We start from the raw sequence: 21720 nt of genomic DNA on the forward strand, positions 1-21720 counted from the left end.
CTTTTTTTTGTTGGTGTTGGTAGCAGTTGAACTGTGGGCTTGGGCACTGTTCCTGAACTCTTCAGCTCAAGGCTAGCACTCTACCACTTGAGGCACCACTTCGAGTTTTCTGTTGGTTAATTGGAGATAAAAGTCTTACCGACTTCCCTGCCTGGGCTGGCTTTGAACTGCAACCCTCAGATCTCAGCCTCCTGCGTAAATAGAATTTTAGGTGAGAGCCCCCAGCACCCAGCATACTAAGTTTTAAATACTTGAATTGTACAATATGAGCTTTGATAGCTTGGTGGCCCCAGAACCACCACTTTGCACTTGAGATATAGAATAGTGGCACTACCTAATATTTCTAATTTTTTAAATTGTTGTTGTAAAGGTGATTTACAGAGGGGTTACAGTTACGTAAGTCTGGTAGTGAGTACATTTCCTTTTGAACAGTCACTCCTTCCCTAGCTTTCCCAAGATTTCCCTCCTGTCTCTCCCACAAGTTGCGTAGTTCATTTTCAATAGTGTCTAGTGTCATTTCTGCATATGTTCACCTTTTGTCCTACCCTTTTCTGTGTTCCCTCTTCCCCTCCCAAAGCAGATACACTCACATACAAGACAAAAGGTACATACAATTAAAAACAGCAACAACGGAGAAAAAAATAACAAAATCCCTGTTCCCATTTCTTGGAGTTCATTTTGATGGACATTTTATATGATCATTGCACAGAGCTGTTGAGCCTTTGTGATCCCCTGAGAGTATTCTTTTTTCTTTGGCTGTCTAGAGACCTATATAATTTATCATGTCCAAGTGTATTTTTTAGTTGTTGTTTTTTTTATCATCCAATGTGTTAACTAGTAGATTTATAGGCACTTTCTAGTTACAACAAATGAGGGAAACCGTGCAACCTTGTTTCTTTGGGTCTGACTTACTTCACTTAATATGATTTTTTCCAAGTCTTTTAATTTCCTTATGAATGGCATATTCAGAATTCTATTGTGTATATGCCACATTTTCTTGATCCATTTGTCTGCTGAGGGGTATCTGGGTTGACTCCATATCTTGTCTATGGTAAACAATGCTGCAATGAACATGGTTGTGCTGTTAACTTTAGTGTGGCCTTGTTTGTGATCTATGGGATAAATGCCTAAGAATGAAATTGCTGGGTCATAGCGAAGTTCTATGTTTAGTCTTTTGAGAAACCTCCATTCTGCTTTCTGGAGTAGTTGAACAGGCTTACTTTCCCACCAACAGTGTAGTAGTGTTCCCTTTCGACTACATCCCTGCCAGCATCTGTAATCATTCATTGTCTTGATACTTGCCATTCTAACTGGGGTGAGGGTAGCACCTAATCTTTATAATAAAGTATATGTATAAGGTTAGCTATTGTGTATGTGTGTGTTTTAATCAGTGCTTTAGCCTTGTCACATGCTGAGTAAGCCCTCTGCTACTGAGTTACCCTCCCAGTCCTATTATTGTTTTTTGGGTTTTTGTTTTAGGCATTTTGTCAGATTTAGAACATACTCTTTTTTTTTTTTTTTTTGCCAGTCCTGGGCCTTGGACTCAGGGCCTGAGCACTGTCCCTGGCTTCTTTTTTTGCTCAAGCTAGCACTCTGCCACTTGAGTCACAGTGCCACTTCTGGCCATTTTCTGTATATGTGGTGCTGGGGAATCGAACCCAGGGCTTCATGTATATGAGGCAAGCGCTCTTGCCATAGGCTATATTCCCAGCCCTAGAACATACTCTTAACATTTCTAATTTGCTGAGAGTTCTTCTACATGCGATGCGGTTTTTCTGCATTGTTGCTACCATAACAACGTCCAACAAACAAGATGTCTTAAAAGAGCATGAAATTAATATTCTGCCATGGCTCTAAAAGCTAGAAGTCTGAAATCAAGGTGTCAGCAGGATTTTTCTTTCCTGTGACAGTGAGTAGAATCCTTACTTGCTCTTGATTCTAGTCCTGTTCCTTGCTTTGTGGCTATATCATTCCACTGCCTTTAGCTTGTGGTTTTTATGGACACCAGTTACATTGGATTAAATAACACCAAATATCAGTTAATATGATCTTACCTTGACTTAATATATCATCAAGGAGCCTATATACAAATAATCACTTTCTGAGGTGTTGGAGGCTGAGACATAATTCAACCCATAACACAATTTATACCTGCTTTCTTTAATGGTTTTGATGTGTGTGTGTGTGTGTTTGTGTGTGTGTTTGTGTGTGGGGGTGTATTTAGTATGAAGATGTTGCTTTTATTGAATTATTTTTTTTGTGTCAACTGAAATAATTGTGTGAATATTTTTTTCTTTTAGTCTGTTAGTATGTGTTATGTATTTTTGTTTTTGTTTCAGGTTAAACTACTCATGAATTCCTAAGTTAAATCTCACACATATACCTATAAAATGTGTTGTTGGACTCATTTTCCTAGCATTTTGTTGAGTTTTAGGTTTATGCTTATAAATGTTGATTTTTTTTTTTTAAGCTTTCTTGTATTTTTGTCGGACTTTGTCATTCATGCCTCATAGAATGAGTTTAGAAGTGTTTCCTCGTTTAGAGTGGTTGTTGGTGTGACTGGTCCTTGTGCTTGAACTCAGGACCAAAGTGCCATACTTAATTTTTTCCACTCAAGGCTACCACTCTACCAACTCAGCCACAGATCCATTTCTGACTTTGGGTAGATTAGTTGAAGATAAGAATCTCACAGATTTTACTGCTCTAGCTGGCTTTAAATCATGATCTCAGATCTCAGCCACATGAGTAGCTAAGAAGAGAGCCATTAGTGCTCTGCTAAAATGGTATTTTAATGATATGTTACTGGCTTTAAAAGTATGCCTTCATCAGAATACAAGATATTTTTACATTAGAGAATTAAGCTCTCTAGTTTATTTCCTGAATTGTATTGTTTTCAGTTTCCTATTTTGTTACCAGCTGCTCCCACTGCTGCTAATCTCATTTTGTTTTTGTTTTTTGTTGGTTGTGGGGCTTGAACTCAGGGCCTGGGCGCTGTCTTGGAGCCTCTTTTGTGCTCAAGGCTAGCCCCCCTACCACTTGAGCCACAGTGCCACTTCAGGTTTTTGAGTGGTTAGAGATAAGAGTCCAGCAAGGACTTTTCTGCCTGAGCTGGCTTTGAACTGAGATCCTCAGATCTCAGCCTCCTGAGTAGCTAGGACTACCGGTGTGAGCCACCAGTGCCTAGCACATTGTTTTTTTAATTGTAGTTTCTAATGAGCTTTGAAGTCAGGAAAACATGGCCACATTAACAGAAATTATACTTTTGGTTAAGTTAAATGAAATCTAGAAATCTTGAGGTGTTTTTCCTCTAACGGAATTATATATTTTATTGTTAGGGTATTACGATATCTTTTTGGTAGTCACAATTGTTTTTACTTGAATTTTTTTAACTTATAATAGGTGATCACACAACCAAGCTAAGTAGGAGTGGTATTCTTTTATTTACCTTAATTTTTATTTCTATGTGAATATAACTCATCTGGAATACCCCATTGTTGCAATTGCATTATACAGAAGTAGGGACATTTTTTATTCTTGTATTTCTGGTAAAAGTGAGTTGGAAGGATAAATTCTAAAGGCCTTCTCCATATATTGGTCTAAATATCATGTGTTGTTCCAACCCATCAGTGGTGGGTGAAATAACTGAGGTGAAGTGGATACATCTGTTTTTGTGGGTTTTTTTCTGAGACCAGGACTTGAACTCAGCATCTAATGCTTTTACTGGTATTCTACCACCTTAGCCATGCCTTCAATTCTGCATCTTTGTTTTTATTGCTAATGAAAATATAATTTAAAGCCTTTACTGCTTGCAGTTTGAAATGTCCACTTATCTATATCCACTGGCCTTTATATTCCCTTCCCCTTTGTTTATTTGTTTATTTGCTTTTTTTTTTTTTTTTTACATATCTTTAAGTTACTGTCAACTTCATTTCAGCTTAGAAGATTCCTTATGTCATTTCTTACAGGACATGCTTACTAGTTTAAACCCTCAACTTTGTGTCTCTGACAATAAGTTTTGCCAATAAGAATTTGTGATACTGTGTTTGATAATAAAAATTTGAAGAAAAAAAAAGAATTTGTGATAGGAAGATGGTAGTATCATGGTTTCTGAAAACAAATAGGTTGTTAATGTTACTAGAGAGCTTTTTTATATGACAGTTTAAACTCTCACTTATTTATGTTTTTTTCTCCTCAAACTGAATAATTGGAACTTTAATTTACAGTAATTCTTTCCTTTGGCTGTTCACTTCTGCTGTTGAACCTCTTCATTGATTTTTTTCATTTTAATTATTATACTTTTCTGCTGTAGAATTTTTCCAGGGCTTTTCAAAATTTAATTTCTTTACCTTTATTGATGTTTTCCATTCATTGGCTCATTTTTCTTATGGCTTCCTTTTTATGAGTTTTTTTTTAAGCAGTTGATTTAAAATCATTGTTTAGTAGGCTTAATGCTTCCTCATGGAGTTTCTAGTTCTTTTCTTCTTCAGTAATGAACCATACTTTCCTGTTTCTTTGCTTGCCTGTTCATTTTTGTGAACTACAATGTGGCAATTCTGAGAATTAGAATTTTCCTTTTCATCTGGGTTTGTTTTTGTCAATTATGTTGTTAACTGTTTTTTTTTTTTTTTTTTGGTCATATGGCAGGCACTTGGTGAGTACCTTGTGCTTTTATTTTTTTATGGTAATGTATGCTTATATTAAAAAAAACAAAGTGTACTATTCTGACACGCTTTCTAGGTAAAGTCACCCACTCTTCATATTTAATGCCTAAAATTAATTTATCATTTACAGTCTAGGGAAACATTAATTCCTTCATTATATCTCAGCTTTTTTGGAGGGGTTATTACATATATTTAACAGTATACATTTTGACATTCACAATGATGAAAATTGTTCTACTGTACATAGCTTATGAAGTGTATGATCTTTAACAATACAGACTCTTTCTCCATTTGGGGTGATATGTACTTTACGTTTCTTTAGCAACATCTTCGTTCATTCCTTCCTTCCTAATCCCACCCATGAGATGCTTGGTTCCCTTTCCTCAGTGTCCGATGTAGGGATGGTTTGTTGTTAACTTATTTAGTGACTGCTTGAAACAGTTTCTGTAAAGCCTATATTCGTTGTCACTTTTGCCCCTAAGTCTGTATTCCATTAGCTTAGTGTCTTAATAGTTTCCTTAAATTCTTGGAGCCAAAGGAAGAAAATACCTAAGTCCTGAGGTTGAAAGAAAGACAAGCCTCTGTATCTTTCCTTCTCAGAGCTGTTAGGTTGAAATCCACTATTTCAGTTCTTTCTAAATAAGGTCCTTAGCATTTCCTCTGGCACTTGGCATCTGTGTCCAAGGTCAAGGCTGTCCTCATGGTTATCAGCATTCTCCAATTATGGGGGATAGTAGGGTATTAACACTTATTCTTTACCAAGAGTTCCTCTGGTTGTATAATTATTTTTTGATAGATTCTAGACTGTAAAAAGTAATTCTGGAGCTGGGAATGTGGCTTAGCAGTAAAGTGCATGCCTAGCATGCATGAAGCCTTGGGTTCAATTCCTCAGCACCACATAACCAGAAAAAGGCAGAAGTGGTTCTGTGGCTCAAGTGTGGTAGATTGCTAGCCTTGAGTAAAAGGAAGCCAGGAACAGTGCTTGAGCCCTGAGTTCAAGTCCCAGGACTGGCAAAAAAAGAAAAGTAAAAAAGTTAATGCTGGTCCTTTAGCAGATCATGAGTCACTTTTGTGAAAAGACTAGCACATTTGATGTTATTTCCCATGAACTTATTTGTTTAATATATGGGTTATTTATATATCTTAATTCTATGATTTGTAACAATTATTTCAACCACAATATGTATTCACACAGTACTGAAACCCTGGTTTTGTGTTTCAGTAACTCAAATGGAATTTAGACTGTTTTCTAAAATTTTAGTTTTCTTGGTATTCACAAATATATGGTTTCAAGGAGACTGCTGTTTAGGGAAAACCACAAATGCTCAGGATGCAGTTTAAACACAGCTCTACATTAATGTAGGTCCAAGAGCTGCTTCCTTGCATAACTGAGCTGAGGCTTGCTATAAGGTCTATATTAATAGCCTTACTTAAAAAGTTCTTGGTTTAAAGGTAGTTCTTCAAACTTCAGAATTTTGTTTATTTTGAGGGTATTTGGCTACATTTTTACTCTTGTTGATGGAATGTGTAAGATAGAAATTTTGGATGATTTGAGTCCAAGTGAAACTTGAATAATTCACATGTAGGTAGTTGAGTTGGTATTTTGCTTTTTCATTTCTGTTACTAAGAGGAAAGTCAAGATTTTAACATAGATGATTAAGTACGTTATACAATTAAAATTTAGTCTGCTGTTAATTATAACTAAGAGCTTTCTCAATGTTTAATTGGCTGTATATTTAAAAGAATGTTCAAAAACATCTCTAGGTATTGCTGTGTTCTCTGAAATGGAATAACTCTTTATTAGTTCAGAAGAAACACTGTACCTTCTAAACCTTGAAAAATGGAAGGACACTGCTAATATATTTACCATTGAGTAGAATGTACTTTATTAGAGCACATTGTAGAAAGTAGTTCTTGGTAATACTGTAGTTACAGATAAAGTGCGCCGAGTTCTAAAAAAGAACAAATTACTTCAATTAGAGTTAGAGACCGAGGTTTTTTTAACCATTTGTATTAAGAACTAATAGTCCAATTCACAAAGGGAAGAAAAACTTGATCCAGAGAATACTGAGATGTAGTTCATTTTGTAGGTAGTATACATAGGGAATGTAAATGAGACATAGAAAAGGACACTTTGGAACTAGATGTAAGAACTAATGGTTGAACATTAAATCAATAGGAATTGGGGTATTACACTTTAAGAGGGAGGTCCTGTTTGTAATATTAGAGTGCCTAAAACAGAAAGTAAAAAAGACTTTATAGTTCTTCTATTTAAATAATCTACCAAATGTCAGCCACAAAAATAACCAGTAGGAAATAATTTAATATTTTTAAAATTAGAAATTAAAGTGATTGTACAGGACTTGTTAGGTAAGTTCAAAACAAGAAGGCAAGCAGTTAGGAATTACAAGCTATAACTCTTTGACAAGACTTAGTGTTATTTACATAGGAGGAATTTCTTCCTCAAGGAAACCTGGGTTTTGTTTCGAATGTTTTTTAACTGATTAAATCAGTCCACTCACATTAGATTAACAGTTGATTGAATAACCATTGTCACTTAACTATGTGACACATAAGTGACCATTATGCTGTCTGTACTTAACAAAATTTGTTAAAAATCAGTATATGAGCCCATGTGCTGGTGGCCTCTACCTATAGTCCCAGCTACTACTCAGTAGGCTGAGATCTGAGGATCACACACAGTTCAAAGCCAGCCTGAGGAAGGAAAGTTCATGAGACTCTTCTCATCTCTCCGACTTCAAAAAAAGAAAATGGAGCTGTGGCTTACATGATAGAGCACTACCCTTAAACACAAAAGCTCAGGGACAGGGAAGGTGAACACCAAAATGGAGAGATAAAGGGTAAAAGGAGAACCAATGAAACACCAATACTTAGGAGACAATAGGCTGTAAGCCAAGTGTACAACTAGGGAGAGGGTGGGGAGGGAACCGGGGAGCGGGGGAAGGTGGAGAAAACGGAGGAGGTAACAAGTTTGATAAGAAATGTACTCACTGCCTTACATATGAAACTGTAACCCCTCTGTATATTACTTTGATGATAAAAAATAAATAAAAAAGCTCAGGGACAATACCTAGACCCTAGGTTCAAGCCATAGGACTGCCATGTGTGCACATGAGCATGTGCGTGCGCACACACACAAAATCAACATATATCTTAAAAATTTTTCTAATTTTACAAAGGCGTTGTCATTCACCAAAGTTTTCACTTCTTTTATAAAATAGATCTGTAAACTGCCTAGTTTCAAACTAATGAGATGTTTGAATTTATGGCAGTTCTCAAGATAAAGAACTGAATATAAAACTGAGTAACTTGGGGGGGTGAGGAACTGTTGGGTGCTGGTGGCTCAGGACTGTAATCCTAGCTACTCAGGAGGCTAGACCTCAGGACTGCAGTTTGAAGTCAATCCGGGCAGGAAAAGTCCTAAGACTATCTTTAACCACCAGAAAACCAGAAGTAGAGTTGTGGCTCAAAGTGGTAGAGCATTGGCCTTGAACAAAAGAGGTCAGGGACAAGGCCAGGCCCTGAATTTAAGCCTCATGACACCTGCAACAACAACAAAAAGAACTTTTATATTTGTGGTTATTTTGTTTGGTTTTTAAGTAGTTTTGTCTCAAAAAGTTGTGTGTATGTGTTTTGTTTTTCTTTCCTTGGGGTTTTGAGTTGTACTTAGTGGGAAGAAGAATTAGGTATAAATTGCCTATCTTGTTTTTATTTGAAGCTGGATATCTTAAATAGTTTCAAATAGGAAATGGTCCATTGAAAGCTCACTTAAAAATACCCAAAAATAGTCTGAAAATATTTTATCGTGTTTTTGATAAGTTAATAAGAATTTAAGATTAAGTGCATTCTTTGTTATACATGTGTGTAGAAGTACATTATGGACATATATGTATTTGTAAAAACATGTATATATATTTCACAGGATTATGTACCGAAGGACTCTACCGAGTTAGTGGAAACAAAACTGATCAAGACAACATTCAAAAGCAGTTTGATCAAGGTAAGATGGTAATCGTGTAAAGCTAAATCAGTTTAGTTATTTCCCTTATTGGAGTTTTATGGCTTTTTTTTTTAAATAATGAAATGAATGGCCGAGAGGGGAGAGTTTAAAAAGTAAGATCTAAAGTACTAACGACTATAGATGCCACAGTGAAAGACAGGGAAGCTAGGAAAGTGTGGTCTCTATACTAGGATTCTAGGCAGTTTCAGGAAGTTTAAATAGTAGATTTTTATAACACAGTAGGATAAAACGGAAAGACAGAAACAGTTTGAAAAATTGTACACACACACCCATATATATGTGTGTGTATAATACATATACACACACCACATATATATATACACACACACGTGTGTAATGCATGAGAGATAGAGACAGGATCTCACTAGGGAGCATCACAAGTTCAGGCTAATCTTGAACTTGCAGTTCTTTTCAGTCCTCCTGCCTCCACCTTCCATGTGCGGAGATTACCATTCCTGTCATTTGTAATATAAGCATGAAGGCAAAAGAGAGGCCTTCTTTCTTCCATAAAAAAGGAAATATTGAAAACAAAAGCACTGTATTGGAACAGACTCTGCACTGTATTGGAACAGACTCTATCATAGGCCCAGAATGAATAGTGTGAAGTCAAATTTATAAGTTTTGTCTTAGACATAAACAATCTATTTCACATCCTGAGGCTGCAAGGAACAGTATAAAGCACCAGTTTGAGGAAGGATAAGGTATATGACGGCTCATGTACTCTCCATTTTTTCCCATGTTTTATACTCTCAGCTCAATCATCAGTCTCACACATAAAACTTTGTGATTGGATTTGTATAAACTATCAGCACAACTAAAAAGGAAAAAAATATATATATATCAAAGATAGTTCTGTGACAAAGTTTTTTCTATAATATTGAAAAATTTAACATTGAATGCAAAAACAACTGCTTTCAAAGAATATTATATCATCTCCTAACCCATTTTTAGTTTTAAATTTACATTAGAGAAACTGTAGAATTTACAATTTTTAGAATGTCACTTCTAGGATAGTAGTAAATTCCAAAGCTCTTAGATTTGACTCTTTGATTTTGTTTTCTAATTTTGCTACTTTCTTTGTGCATCAGGTACGTTCATCTTTCTGAATTTCACTTTCTTCATGTATGCAAGGGTGTGCTACAGGTTAAGAGTAATAATGCATGTGAAAAATTTTCTGCTGGGCACCTATGACCCATCTTGTAATCCTTGCTACTTGAGAGGTTGAGTGAGATTAGGAAGATTATAGAGAGCTTGAGATACAGGAAAATTTCCCCTAGCTAGTCAGAGAAAAGTCTGTAAGATCCTTGTTTTCAACTCATAGTGTGGTCAGCTACACAGGTGGCTGAGGTTGGGAAGTTCATGGTTCCAGGCCAGCCAGGTAAAAAATGTTTGAGACTCTGTCTTAACAAAAAAGCTGGGTATTGTGAGGCATTCCTGACAACCCAGCTGTGGTAGGAAGCATAAGTAGGATCTCAATCCAAGATGGCCCAAGCACAAAGTGAGACCCTGTCCCCAAAATAGGCAGAAGCAAAGCTGTTTGGAGACATGGCTTAAGCAGTAGACTGCTTACCTACTAATGTTCACTAATAAAATATTATGTAAATTGGTCAATCTGAGGAAACATTTGTAACTATTAAAATTATGTATGTGTAGAAGCACTCTTGTAATCCCATATTTTCAAGAGGCAGAGTTTGAAGCATTGTGTGAAGTCCATCATAGGCAAACAGCAAGATTTTACCTTAGCCAATTGGGTATAGTGGTTTGTGTCTGTGATTTTAACTATTTGGCAGGCATAAATAGGAGAATCCATTTAAACTGCTTGTACAAAAAGTGAAATAAATTCTAGCCATAAGTAAAGCCAAGTAAAGAACTGGGCACTGTTGGCTCATGCCTGCAGCCCTAGCTACTCAGGAGGCTGAGATCAGAGAATCTTGGTTCAAAGCTAACTTGGGCAGAAAAGTCCAAGAGACTGTCTCCAATGGACCAGCAAAATGCTAGACTGGAGGTGTGGCCCAAGTGGTAGAGCACCAGCCATTAGCAAGAAAGCCAAGCAATATTAAGTCCTGAGTTTAAGCCACAGTATCAGCACATACGCAACACACACACTCACAAAATCTGTACTGGAACTCTAGCTCAAGTGGTAGAGTGCTTACCTAGAATCACAAGATCCTGAGTTCAAACCCCAGTACTGAGGGGGCAAAAAATAAACCTGCTTATGTGAAATAAAATGTCAATTGGTGATTCTGGGTTAAGTATATTAACTTTGCCAGTTTCCCAATCTAAACAAAATGTTTTTTCTATGAAGTTTTCTATGAAGTTTTTCTATGAAGCTATGAAGCTTTAATAACCTTGGATAATATCTTAAAGATAAAGTATAGAATGTATATACGGGTGCTTTTCTTTCCTTTTCAGTGATGGAAAAGCTGAAGGAAACATGCTTTATAAAGTATACGTAAACAATAATTGTTTCTAGGTGGTGGGATTTTTTTTCTATTTTCTGGTCTATAATTTTAGATTTAAATGATTTATTAATATTAAATAAGTTGTATGACACACCCTTAGTATGTTCCATTCTTTTTTCTTTTCTTTTAGGTTAGTTTACTACAAAGACAATTATTTAAATTTAAACTACTTTAGAAAATTGTTAAACATTTTCTCTCTAGTTTCTTATGGACTCTTTAAAAGATGCCTGTGGAAACAGGAGAAATTAAATGAGGATAGATATTTTTATTTTAAGACTTCTTTCTTGGATTTCTTTGCCCTGATCATTATAGTTTGTCAACCTCTGAAGAAAAATATCTAGTTAGAAATTTTTAATCTTTTAATCTAGAAGTACCTATTGAGCTTATCTTCTACAATAAATTAAAATTTCATTATATAAGGTAAAATTTTACTTTTGTCTTGTAGATCATAATATCAGTCTAGTATCAATGGAAGTGACAGTAAATGCTGTAGCTGGCGCTCTTAAAGCTTTCTTTGCAGATTTACCAGATCCTTTAATTCCATATTCACTCCATCCGGAACTTTTGGAAGCAGCAAGTAAGTACAGATTTCCTTTCTTGAGAAGGATGATATGGCAATTTTTGAGTAGTAATTGTTGAAGTCGGTCATGCACTGGGATTGTAACTTTAAAAATTCAACTGGCACCGAGTGCCAGTGGCTCATGCCTGTAATTTTAGCTACTCAGGAGATCTGGGGATTGGGGTTCAAAGCCAGCCCAGGCAGGAAAATCCATGAGACTCTTAGCTCCAATTAACCATCAAAAAGTCCGAAATTGACCTGTGCTCAAAGTGGCAGAGCACTCCAGGCCCTGAGTTCAAGCCCCCGGACTAGTAAAAAGAAGAAATTCAGCTGTTTTAGAAGTAAACTTAGAATTTCTATGGATAGAACCCAGGAATATGCAATTTTATCTATCCTGCCAGATATATACTCTAAGAAGATAATTATATGTGTGCATTGAGGTATTTATATTTTTGAGGTATTTTACTTTGTATTTAGCATTTTTTATTTATTAGCTCACAAAAGTTCCACAAAGGGGGGATTTCATTGTTACATTCCATATGTTTAGAATATATTCTCAATCTCATTGTCTTTTTTCCTCTCCCTTTTCCCCTTCCCAAAGAATTTCAGTAGATTTCCTTGTTCTATTTTCATAGTTGCAAGCAATCTATTTCAACTATAATTAACTTTTTTCAAAATTATTCTCCCAAATTTGAGGTATTTTTAATTCACACTCAAAATTGTTATAAGAAAAAATGCTTCAAATAAATGCATGTTATGGACTTCAATAAAATACTATCCTGTATATTGTCAGCACATATGTATCTTTCATGTTTTTAATCAAATTTATCTTTGCTTTACACCTGAAGACAGAAACAGATAGAATACATAACAATAGGAGTAAATAGTGACAAATGAGAATTTAAGTACTTGATTGTATTCCCTTGATGATGTAATATCCACATTAGCCTCAAATGAAAAAGGAAGAATAGGAAGCAATCTTTTATCTCCATTTATTTCAGGAAGACGTTTCAACTACCATTTTATAATGTGCCTAAACCGTGAGAGTAACTGTATTAAATGTTTATACTATGTAAAGGAAATTTTTGGATAGGCAAACATTACAAGAGAGCCATATATTTCAGCCTATGAAAGGCTGTTGAACTGAGAACTATTTTACACCAATTTCATGGTGCATTGAAAATACCTAAAATTCCAATTTAAAAGGTTATAGAAGATAGCCTGTGCTCATTTATTAAATATTGTCTATTACTGCTTTTGTTCCAAAATAACATACGCTCTTTACCAGAAATATTGAAAGACTAATCCATAAGTAACAAGTTAATTTTCAAGCAGTTATCTAGTTATGTATGTAAATTACATGAGCAAATTACTAATACACTTTTTATCAGTGCTGAATCACTTTGGTCATTAGTGAATAAATTTACTTACGGAAGGGCTGTTGCAATAGTTGATGTGAATAGGTAATGTTAAATTGAAGTGATTTAATTTGGATTAGCAGGTTTTTTAGCATTTTTGTTGCTTATCTTAAATATGCTTCAAGAACATCCTTAATTTTTGCTAATCTTAGCAAAAAGCTTTTTTCAAATATTTTTAAATATGTGTGTCATGCAAATTTTTGCTTCCTTCACAGAAATTCCAGATAAAACAGAACGCCTTCATGCCTTGAAAGAAATTGTTAAGAAATTTCATCCTGTAAACTACGATGTATTCAGATATGTGATAACACACCTAAACAGGTACTTGTTTTGTTTTTTGCAGTATAAAATGCACTGCAGATTTCAAACATGTAAACTTCATAAATTGGAGTAATTGTAAGATATTTTTAAAAGGGCAACAACCAAAACATGGTTCATTTTTTGATCTCCTTAATGATTATCTGTATTTTTTATTTATATCTAAAAGGCTATATGATTATGGTTTTGTATCTGTAATAGTTATGTGTAATAACATAGTATTATTTTGTCCTTTTTCTTTAGTATTTACATATATAGAATCATAGAATTTTTATTATAACAGTTAAATAATAAACCACATTAACCTATTTGGAGTTGGAAAAACTAGAGTCCAAGTATTTTGTACTATTTTCTGGTTAGTAGTAAAGCTTTGCCTAGCATGTATGAGGCTCTAGTTTCAGTCTCTAGTACTGCGAAGATAATAAGCCGCATTTTTGTTTATTTTAACTAATAATATCAAGGCCCACCCAATTAAACACATTTTATTTTATACTGCTTGAAAGGGCATTAACTAATGTTTAAAGCTTTACTATTACTTTAGTGTTTAATATAAAATTGCATTCTCATTATTCTCCTCTAAGAAAATCCCACTCAGCATATAGTATTTAGACTAGAAGGCTTTCCCTTTTTGAAAAGTAACTTGTGATTGATGTTATAATAATAGTGTGCATGGGTATTGTGGGGTACCTTGCTGTCAAGTAGAGGAATAATTTATGTATATGTTGTTTGACTAAAGTAAAAATTCGACCTCATTAAGAAGATGAGGGGAAAGGAGGCATGTTCAATGAATTATAGAATTTGTCCACTATAAGCCCCAATACCCTCCCCACCCCATCCCCCCCACAAAAGAATCCAGGCTATTTAACACTAGTAATTCAAATTCCTTTAGTTAGACCAACTATCTTTTTACCCCATACATGAACTAAGTGTTACTGTATTAAAACTTGATAGCAGTTAACTAGCAATATCAATTGGTCATATATTGACATGACTACCTTAGAAGGTTCTCAGAGTATGGCCTCAAAACAGCAGCAGTACCTGGGAATTTGATAGAAATGCAGGTAATCAGTACTTACCGCAGAATCAGAACCGACAAAATACTTTTCAGCAGTTTATGTCTTAACAAGCTAAGTTCTCTTAAATGCTAAAAATTAACTGTGTTTTAACTGAATTTTCTTACCTATATACCATTGGTCCCTCATCTATCACCCTTGACTTAACTAAAACATTATTTCTTCCCCACTTTGATGAAGCCTCCTCTGGCCACCCTCATTTCTAACTGACATAGTAGCTTTCCTCTGCACTTTTAAACTGTTCAGTTAGACCTGAAACTATACTCTTCATGTCTTTCAACGTTATATAGTCATTTCCAGTCCCCATTACTTGCCTTCTACGTGTAAATGCCAATCTGCTTTTAATAGCGCCTACCATCTATTAATAAAAGGTTGACTTTATTCTGGTTTTCCAATTAAGTCTCTCAACAAATATAATTACTTTTACCACAGAACTTTTTTCCCACCTGTCTAAGTATCAAAACCATGGCCTCACACATGCTTGACCCTCTACAACCACTTTGCTCTATCCCCAGCCCCACAGACTGAACTTATTTTGGTCATTCCTAGCTCTTTATCACTTGAGCAATGTCTCCAGTCTGGCATTTTGCTGGATAAATGGTGATGGAGTCTTGAGGACTTTTTCCTTCCTGGTCAAACTTTGAACCTCAGTTCTCCAGGTCTCAGCCTCCTGAGTTGTAAGGCATAAGCCCAGGAGTCTGGCTCAGAACATTTTTTAGTCCACATATTTTATTTACTTTAGAGGAACTTAAATATTCAGTAGAGTGTTTGTTTTGTATGTGCTAGTACAAGTTTTTGAGCTCCTCACATTCTAGCTTAGCTTTTTTTGCTCATAGCTGACCCTTGAGCCCTGGTTTTTGCTAGTTATTGGAGTTAAGAGTCTCTTGAATTTGTCTGCCCAAGCTGGCTTTAAAATAACTCTTAGATCTCAACCTCAAGTATGAGCCACTGGCACCTGGCCAAGAGTTTCCTTTGATTTGGATTTAACTTTCTTAATCTATGAATTTAAGGGTTTTCTCCTGACCTGTATGTTTCCAGACTGTTTATTTATATCTGAGATAAGGAGATTGTATAGGTTCCTAAAGATTTCTCCCAGTTTTATAATTTTGAGTTACAGTTTGAGATTTGCCTCATATTTCTTGATATGATGATACTTAGTATGACCATTTGTAAATTATTCTTAAGTTATATAATTTAAGGTAGAATGTATTACAAACTGTTATTTTTCAAATGATTTTTAATACTATGGAAGGTAATTAATGATTTAAAATTGTTTTACAGACTTTTAGAAAATGTTTTTCTTTTTTCTTTTTTTGCCCAGTCATGGGGCTTGAACTCAGGGCTTGGGCACTGTTCCTGAGCTTCATTTGTTCAAGGCTACCACTCTACCACTTGAGCCACAGTGCCCCTTCCAGCCTTTTCTGTTTATTTGGTACTGAGGAATTGAACCAAGGGCTTCGTGCATGCTAGGCAAGCACTCTACCACTAAGCCACATTCCCAGCTCCTAGAAATCATTTTAAAAGCAAAATATTTTTGATTAGGTGGATTAAATAATTTCCCCAAATCTGGTTTAAAGAGAGGGCATACTATGGTTTATTTTAATATCCCACAATAGTCTAAGAATTTGAATACACAATTAGAATGAACTGTTTGGAAACCTACTACTATTTGTCTTGTGGCCCTCTTACCCTGGAGGGAGGGATAAGGTTTGATTTCCCCGGGCAAATTAAGACTTTCTATGTGTTAAATTTTAATAGGAAGAGTTTTATGAAAAATTTCTCTAAAAGACCAGCAATCACATTTTTTTAAAAATCAGGTATTTATTGCTGTTTTCTATTGTAGAATGTAGTTGAATGTAGAATAAAGAGGTTTTAAATAAAAAATAACACTAAACAATCTGAAATCTTTTCTGTATAATGAGAAATCTTCTGGTTTTGGGGTTCTTTAATTGTAATGAGCTCTGATTTGTATTTTTTCCTTAATTTTCAGGGTTAGTCAGCAAAATAAAATCAACCTAATGACAGCAGACAACTTATCTATCTGTTTTTGGCCAACGTTGATGAGACCTGATTTTGAAAATCGAGAGTTTCTGTCTACTACTAAGATCCATCAATCTGTGGTTGAAACATTCATTCAACAGTGTCAATTTTTCTTTTATAATGGAGAAATTCTAGAAACTGTGAACGCTGTGGCCCCTCTACCACCTACAAACCCTGGACAGTTGGTGGAATCAATGGTACCACTTCAGTTACCACCACCATTGCAACCTCAGCTGATTCAACCACAATTACAGACAGATCCTCTTGGTATTATATAAGTAATCACTGATTGCAGACAGCCTGACATTGGACAAAAAAAGTCTAGACATGCATGTTTCAGGGTTCAGTAGTATATTTCATATTTCATACAAATAATTCACATTCAAAATGAGAGATTTTCTCTTTGAACTATATTATATTCCTTATTCACTTCCATTACAAATCAAAGACCATATGGTAAGCATGACTGGAGAGGTTTAATTTTTATAAACAAAAATAGCTATAAAATACAAAGCTGCTGCTGCATGCAACCTTATTGCAATCAGTATATCATTCCTGTGGCAATTTCTGTCACATTATATTGTGAATAAAATTTTTCTATAGAAATTAAATGATTTAAAGACTCACATATATGAAACATTTAATGCTTCTCAGCCTGCTTTATGGCTGGTTTTGTTACTCAGTGTGCTAATTTGGGTATCTTAATTTACATTCTAGCAGTCTGTAGATAACTAAAAGCCCAGTTAAGTATTTTATAATTTCAGGCTACTATGCCATGCTTGGGATGTTGTTTGAAAGAAAGAAAGAAAAAAGAATACATGTAACATATTTCACATTTCTGCACCTTCATTGTACTTCTGAGTAAACCTGTGGATAATTTGATGAGGTATAAATGAGCCTTTTTCTTTTATACACATACCAAGGACATGCTTGTGGCTAAAGTGAGTTGATAATGTGGTACAAAGGGTAGTTGTCACCAACTCATTTCTTTATGGTCCATAATAAAAAACATTTTGTATGCTGTTAATTCTGTAAACAGATGCATGTTCAAAAGATCTATGATGGTCTTATAATCTTAATCTAATATATTTTAGATATTTTAATTTTTCCCTCTTAGGGAATACATTTAGTATAGTGTAGAAAAATACTTCATGACATTTTCATATAAGGTTATATAACTTTTCATACATAAACATAAAATTTGTTGTAGAAAATTCTTTAAACCAAATTTTAATCTAGGATTTCAATTTAATCTGTTCCTTGAATCTATTTTTATGTGGCCCTTAAGAACATATCCAAAATATCCATTGCTAATATAGCAATAAAAATACTTTGGGTACTGACAGACTCGTTGGAGTGTGTATATATAAAATCACAAACTTGCATTCATATCTTTTCTGTGATGTGTTGTGTTAAAATCCAAAATGGCTTTTGCACCATTTTTTAAACGTCTTTTTTTTTTTCTTTTGATGTTGGTACTGGAGTTGCTATAAATGACTGCTGCTTTTGGAGTTAAATGTTTGTTAGTGAAGATACACCCGGAGCACTAATACACAAAAAAATTCAGTACAGGTAGCACAAATTTTGTTAGACTTCATTCAGAATTGTTTCATTATCATACCACCATTATTTTTCTGGTAAGGGGAAATAAGGTTTTTCCACTACTGGTATGTAGTAAATGTAGACACTACATACATACTAGTATGTAGTAAAATGTAGTAAAGAAGAAGTTAACTGATTATTGTTATCTTCATACTGCAATTTTTTAAATTACCTTACATGTATTATAGTAAATAGATAATTTAGAGATTCAAGGCTCCTAAGAGTTTGATTTACTTCATTTTTCCCCTAAAATAACTATTTCCTAGAATTGTACTTCCAATTCTCACTTCAGAACCAAGATGTCAACAAGAACCAGGCTGCTGTTGAAATACATGTATATTATAAATTATCTTATTTGTGTTACACTCTTACATGTTATATTATCTTTTCTAAGAAAACAAAGTCCCTATTGTTCCTATTGCAAAGCACACAGGAATTAAGAAAGTACAGTAATTTTTAAAAAAAAATCCGGTAAATGTAGTATTCTTAACTTGTTCTATATTACTTATGCCTATTGTCTATATAGCTTTAATTTATAGCTGTCAGTTTAACATTGGCATGTCTGGCAAAGAAAATTAAAACTTTAAGAGTTTTATAAACTGTTTCTAGGTTGCTAAAGAATTTATTTTTCTACTATATATGGTATAGACAAAGCATCAAACTATGTACAGGGAAAAAAAAAGCCTGAATATTTCTATTGGAAATAGGCTGAAAAGAGAATTTTCAGAACTGTTTGTGTCTTTGGTTCATTCTATCATAACTCGGCTATTGTAATATGTGAATTCAGTTTATTTAAGCTGTTCTCTTTTTATACCATGTTAATTTAACATTCATTTGCATTTAGTACCATCTTGTTACTATAATTAGCATTTATCATTTTCCACATTTAATCACCTTACACCTTTCCTAAAACTTTTTTTCTGCATTTCTATGCATTCTGTCATTGATTTGACACACTTCATAGTGAGTCTTTTAAATGTTCTACATATGGTTCAATTAACTAGTAGGTTACAGTTATTGAAAATTAAAGTCCAATTTAAAGCTCAGTCTGTTACACTGAATTGATTGTGTTTGTTTTTGCCAAGGGTTTAGCAATGTTTTTAAATATTAGAAAAATAATTCTAAGAACAGAGTAACAATATTTTTTCTGGTAAGTTACTGAAACATTTCACGTTTTAGGGGGATATATTATTTATGAGGCTTCTTAAAAGACTGAACAAATGGTCTCATAATTATGGATAAACATTAAGGCATTTTACAATATTAAATAAAATTCCATCCACACACATTGCCATTGTTTCATTCATGCTTAGAGTTATTACAATATTGGACTTAACAATATCTAGATTAACAGTATAAAATGCATAGTGGTACTGTCTCAAACTTTCAGTAGCATTTTCAGAGGCCAGATTCTATTCAACAGACACCTTTAGGAAATCCAAGTAATTTACAAAAAAAAAATAGACAAAATATTTTTGTTTCATATTATATTTTTAGTAGTGCTTTTTCCCCTTAACATTAACAAATTGTAAATACTGTGGGTAACAGCAATCTAATTTAGCCAGAAAGCAGCTTTTATTTTCCATGCTGTTTGTAAATAATACCAACCATTTAGAATTTTTTTGAGGTGCCAGAATATAATTTCTAATATCTCTTAGATATAAAAATAAAAGGGAGCAATTGAAATAAGAACTTAGGTTCCATAGTGACTTTTAGTTTTTTATACAGTAATAATTGTGATGCTATTTGTCAGCTGGATATAAATATATATACATATATAATTTTAAAAAGTCAAAAGTGGTTTGTTTCCTTGTTCTAACAGATGTGCTTCACCGAGAGGGTGCTGCAATAAATTGTCAGCCAAGCCTCTAATGTAGAGTACCGTGAATAAGACATTAATTTATACTTTCCTCTATTTACCTTTTTAAGTAAGCCAACAATTTTTCAAGTAAAATGTGAAAAATAAGTTTAGTCAATATAATGAGAATTCTGCTAGGGAAATTTATCATTGGGCTTTCACTACACAATGAAAGGAGATTTAAAATTCATTCTGGTGTCTTTGAAAATTGGATATAAGTCATCAGGAAAATGAGATAATGTATGATTTCTAAAACTCAGACTTTAGCTGAATCTGAATTTTTGAGGTATAGCTAAACATTGTTTTGAACCACTAGAAATGTTTTTAAGCTTGTTCTCCTTACAGCAGAGCTTTTAATGTCAAAGAATGTAATTTTTTTTTTTCTCCTCTTCATGGTTTGGAAATCCAAGCCAAACTTTATGGGTATATGCTGGATAGACCTGTCGGATTCTGTGGATTTGGTGAGGTCATTTTGTCTTGAAACTTTTTAATTTTGCTTTTAATTATGTAATATATTTTTCATCAGTGTTCAGTACTTGAATTCAGGACTTGAATGCTTGCTAAGGCAGGCATTATGCCACTTGAGCCATTCCTCCAGCCCAAATAATTCTTGGAAGGATGTTTGTTTTAATGCATTATGGGAGATGTTTACTTTTTATTATATTTGAGTTCTTGAAATTTGCCTTTCCAGGTTGCCAAATATTTGAAAAATAAACATTTTTGAGGTGTAATAAGGCAAGGGAATACTCTTAAATCATTTTTTATTATTGTGACATCTGTATGTACTTTTTGAAGACTATTCATTAATATTTCATTCTAACATCCTACATTTGGTGTGATCCACATGTACATAAAGCAGTTCAAACCTACTTGGAACTTCCACTATTTAGTTGAACCTAATCATCATCAGCATGACCGCCTCCCACAGACAAAATGCAATTTACCTTTCAGGAGGAGTGGAAAGCCACAGAATCTCATTCATGTCTTAGTTAAATTGTGTAATATGAGTCATTTGTGGAAACTGCTCACACAGGAAGAATGTTTTTTTTTAAGCTAGTGAATAAATTCACAATGAAAGTTAATATTTTTATTTCAAATGGTTAAGATTACTGTGAAAAAATTTAATAATAGCTCTCCCATCCTAATAGTTACTTAACATGTAGTCTATCACTTTCGTAGTGTTTCAATTTTTTCCTATTTCTGTATTAAGTTTTATTTCAATATAATTGATTAGGATTTATACCCAAATTGGTTTTAAATATGTGTCAGTCTTCCCTCATCAGATCATTTTCTTGTGTCCTTAACTGTAAATGGTTTGTCCTATATTCTAAGTACTTGCTGTGAATTTTTTTTTAAAGATTCTTAGCAGCTTTAGATTTGGAGCTCTTAGATTTCTTTTCTCTAGGTATTTGGTATATTTTTACCCAAATAAATGTCTTAGGTGTTCAAGAAGCAGGCTTATAGTATTTAATTTCCTAAAATAAGAATCAGTATACACTCTCCAACACTTACTATTTCTGTAGAACTCAGATTATTCAAATGTGTAGATGAAGTGAGAGCACCTGCCTGTCTAAAAGGACACATTCTTGAGCTGTCCTCCCAGATACAGTTCTCAGGGCTCTATTGCTAGACTTTTCATTTGTTGGAAATGAGGCATAGTTACTGAAAATTTCTGAATTATAATACT

General features: G+C 34.1%; 1 protein-coding gene across 4 annotated transcripts in view; it reads left to right on the forward strand.

Annotated features, from left to right (window-relative positions):
* Window positions 1–21485, forward strand: part of Arhgap5 (Rho GTPase activating protein 5) — a 60029-nt gene extending 38544 nt beyond the window's left edge. For all 4 annotated transcript variants that reach the window (XM_048362944.1, XM_048362946.1, XM_048362942.1 and 1 more), the window contains 4 exons: window positions 8605–8682; window positions 11611–11742; window positions 13358–13463; window positions 16524–21485. In XM_048362944.1, the coding sequence (XP_048218901.1) occupies window positions 8605–8682; window positions 11611–11742; window positions 13358–13463; window positions 16524–16851 (644 nt within the window). In that variant the 3' untranslated portion in view covers window positions 16852–21485. The remainder of the gene's footprint in view (window positions 1–8604; window positions 8683–11610; window positions 11743–13357; window positions 13464–16523) is intronic.
* The last annotated feature ends 235 nt before the right edge of the window (window positions 21486–21720 follow it).

Source organism: Perognathus longimembris, chromosome 14 (genome assembly GCF_023159225.1).
Source record: "Perognathus longimembris pacificus isolate PPM17 chromosome 14, ASM2315922v1, whole genome shotgun sequence".
In the NCBI taxonomy this organism is placed as follows: Eukaryota; Metazoa; Chordata; class Mammalia; order Rodentia; family Heteromyidae; genus Perognathus; species Perognathus longimembris.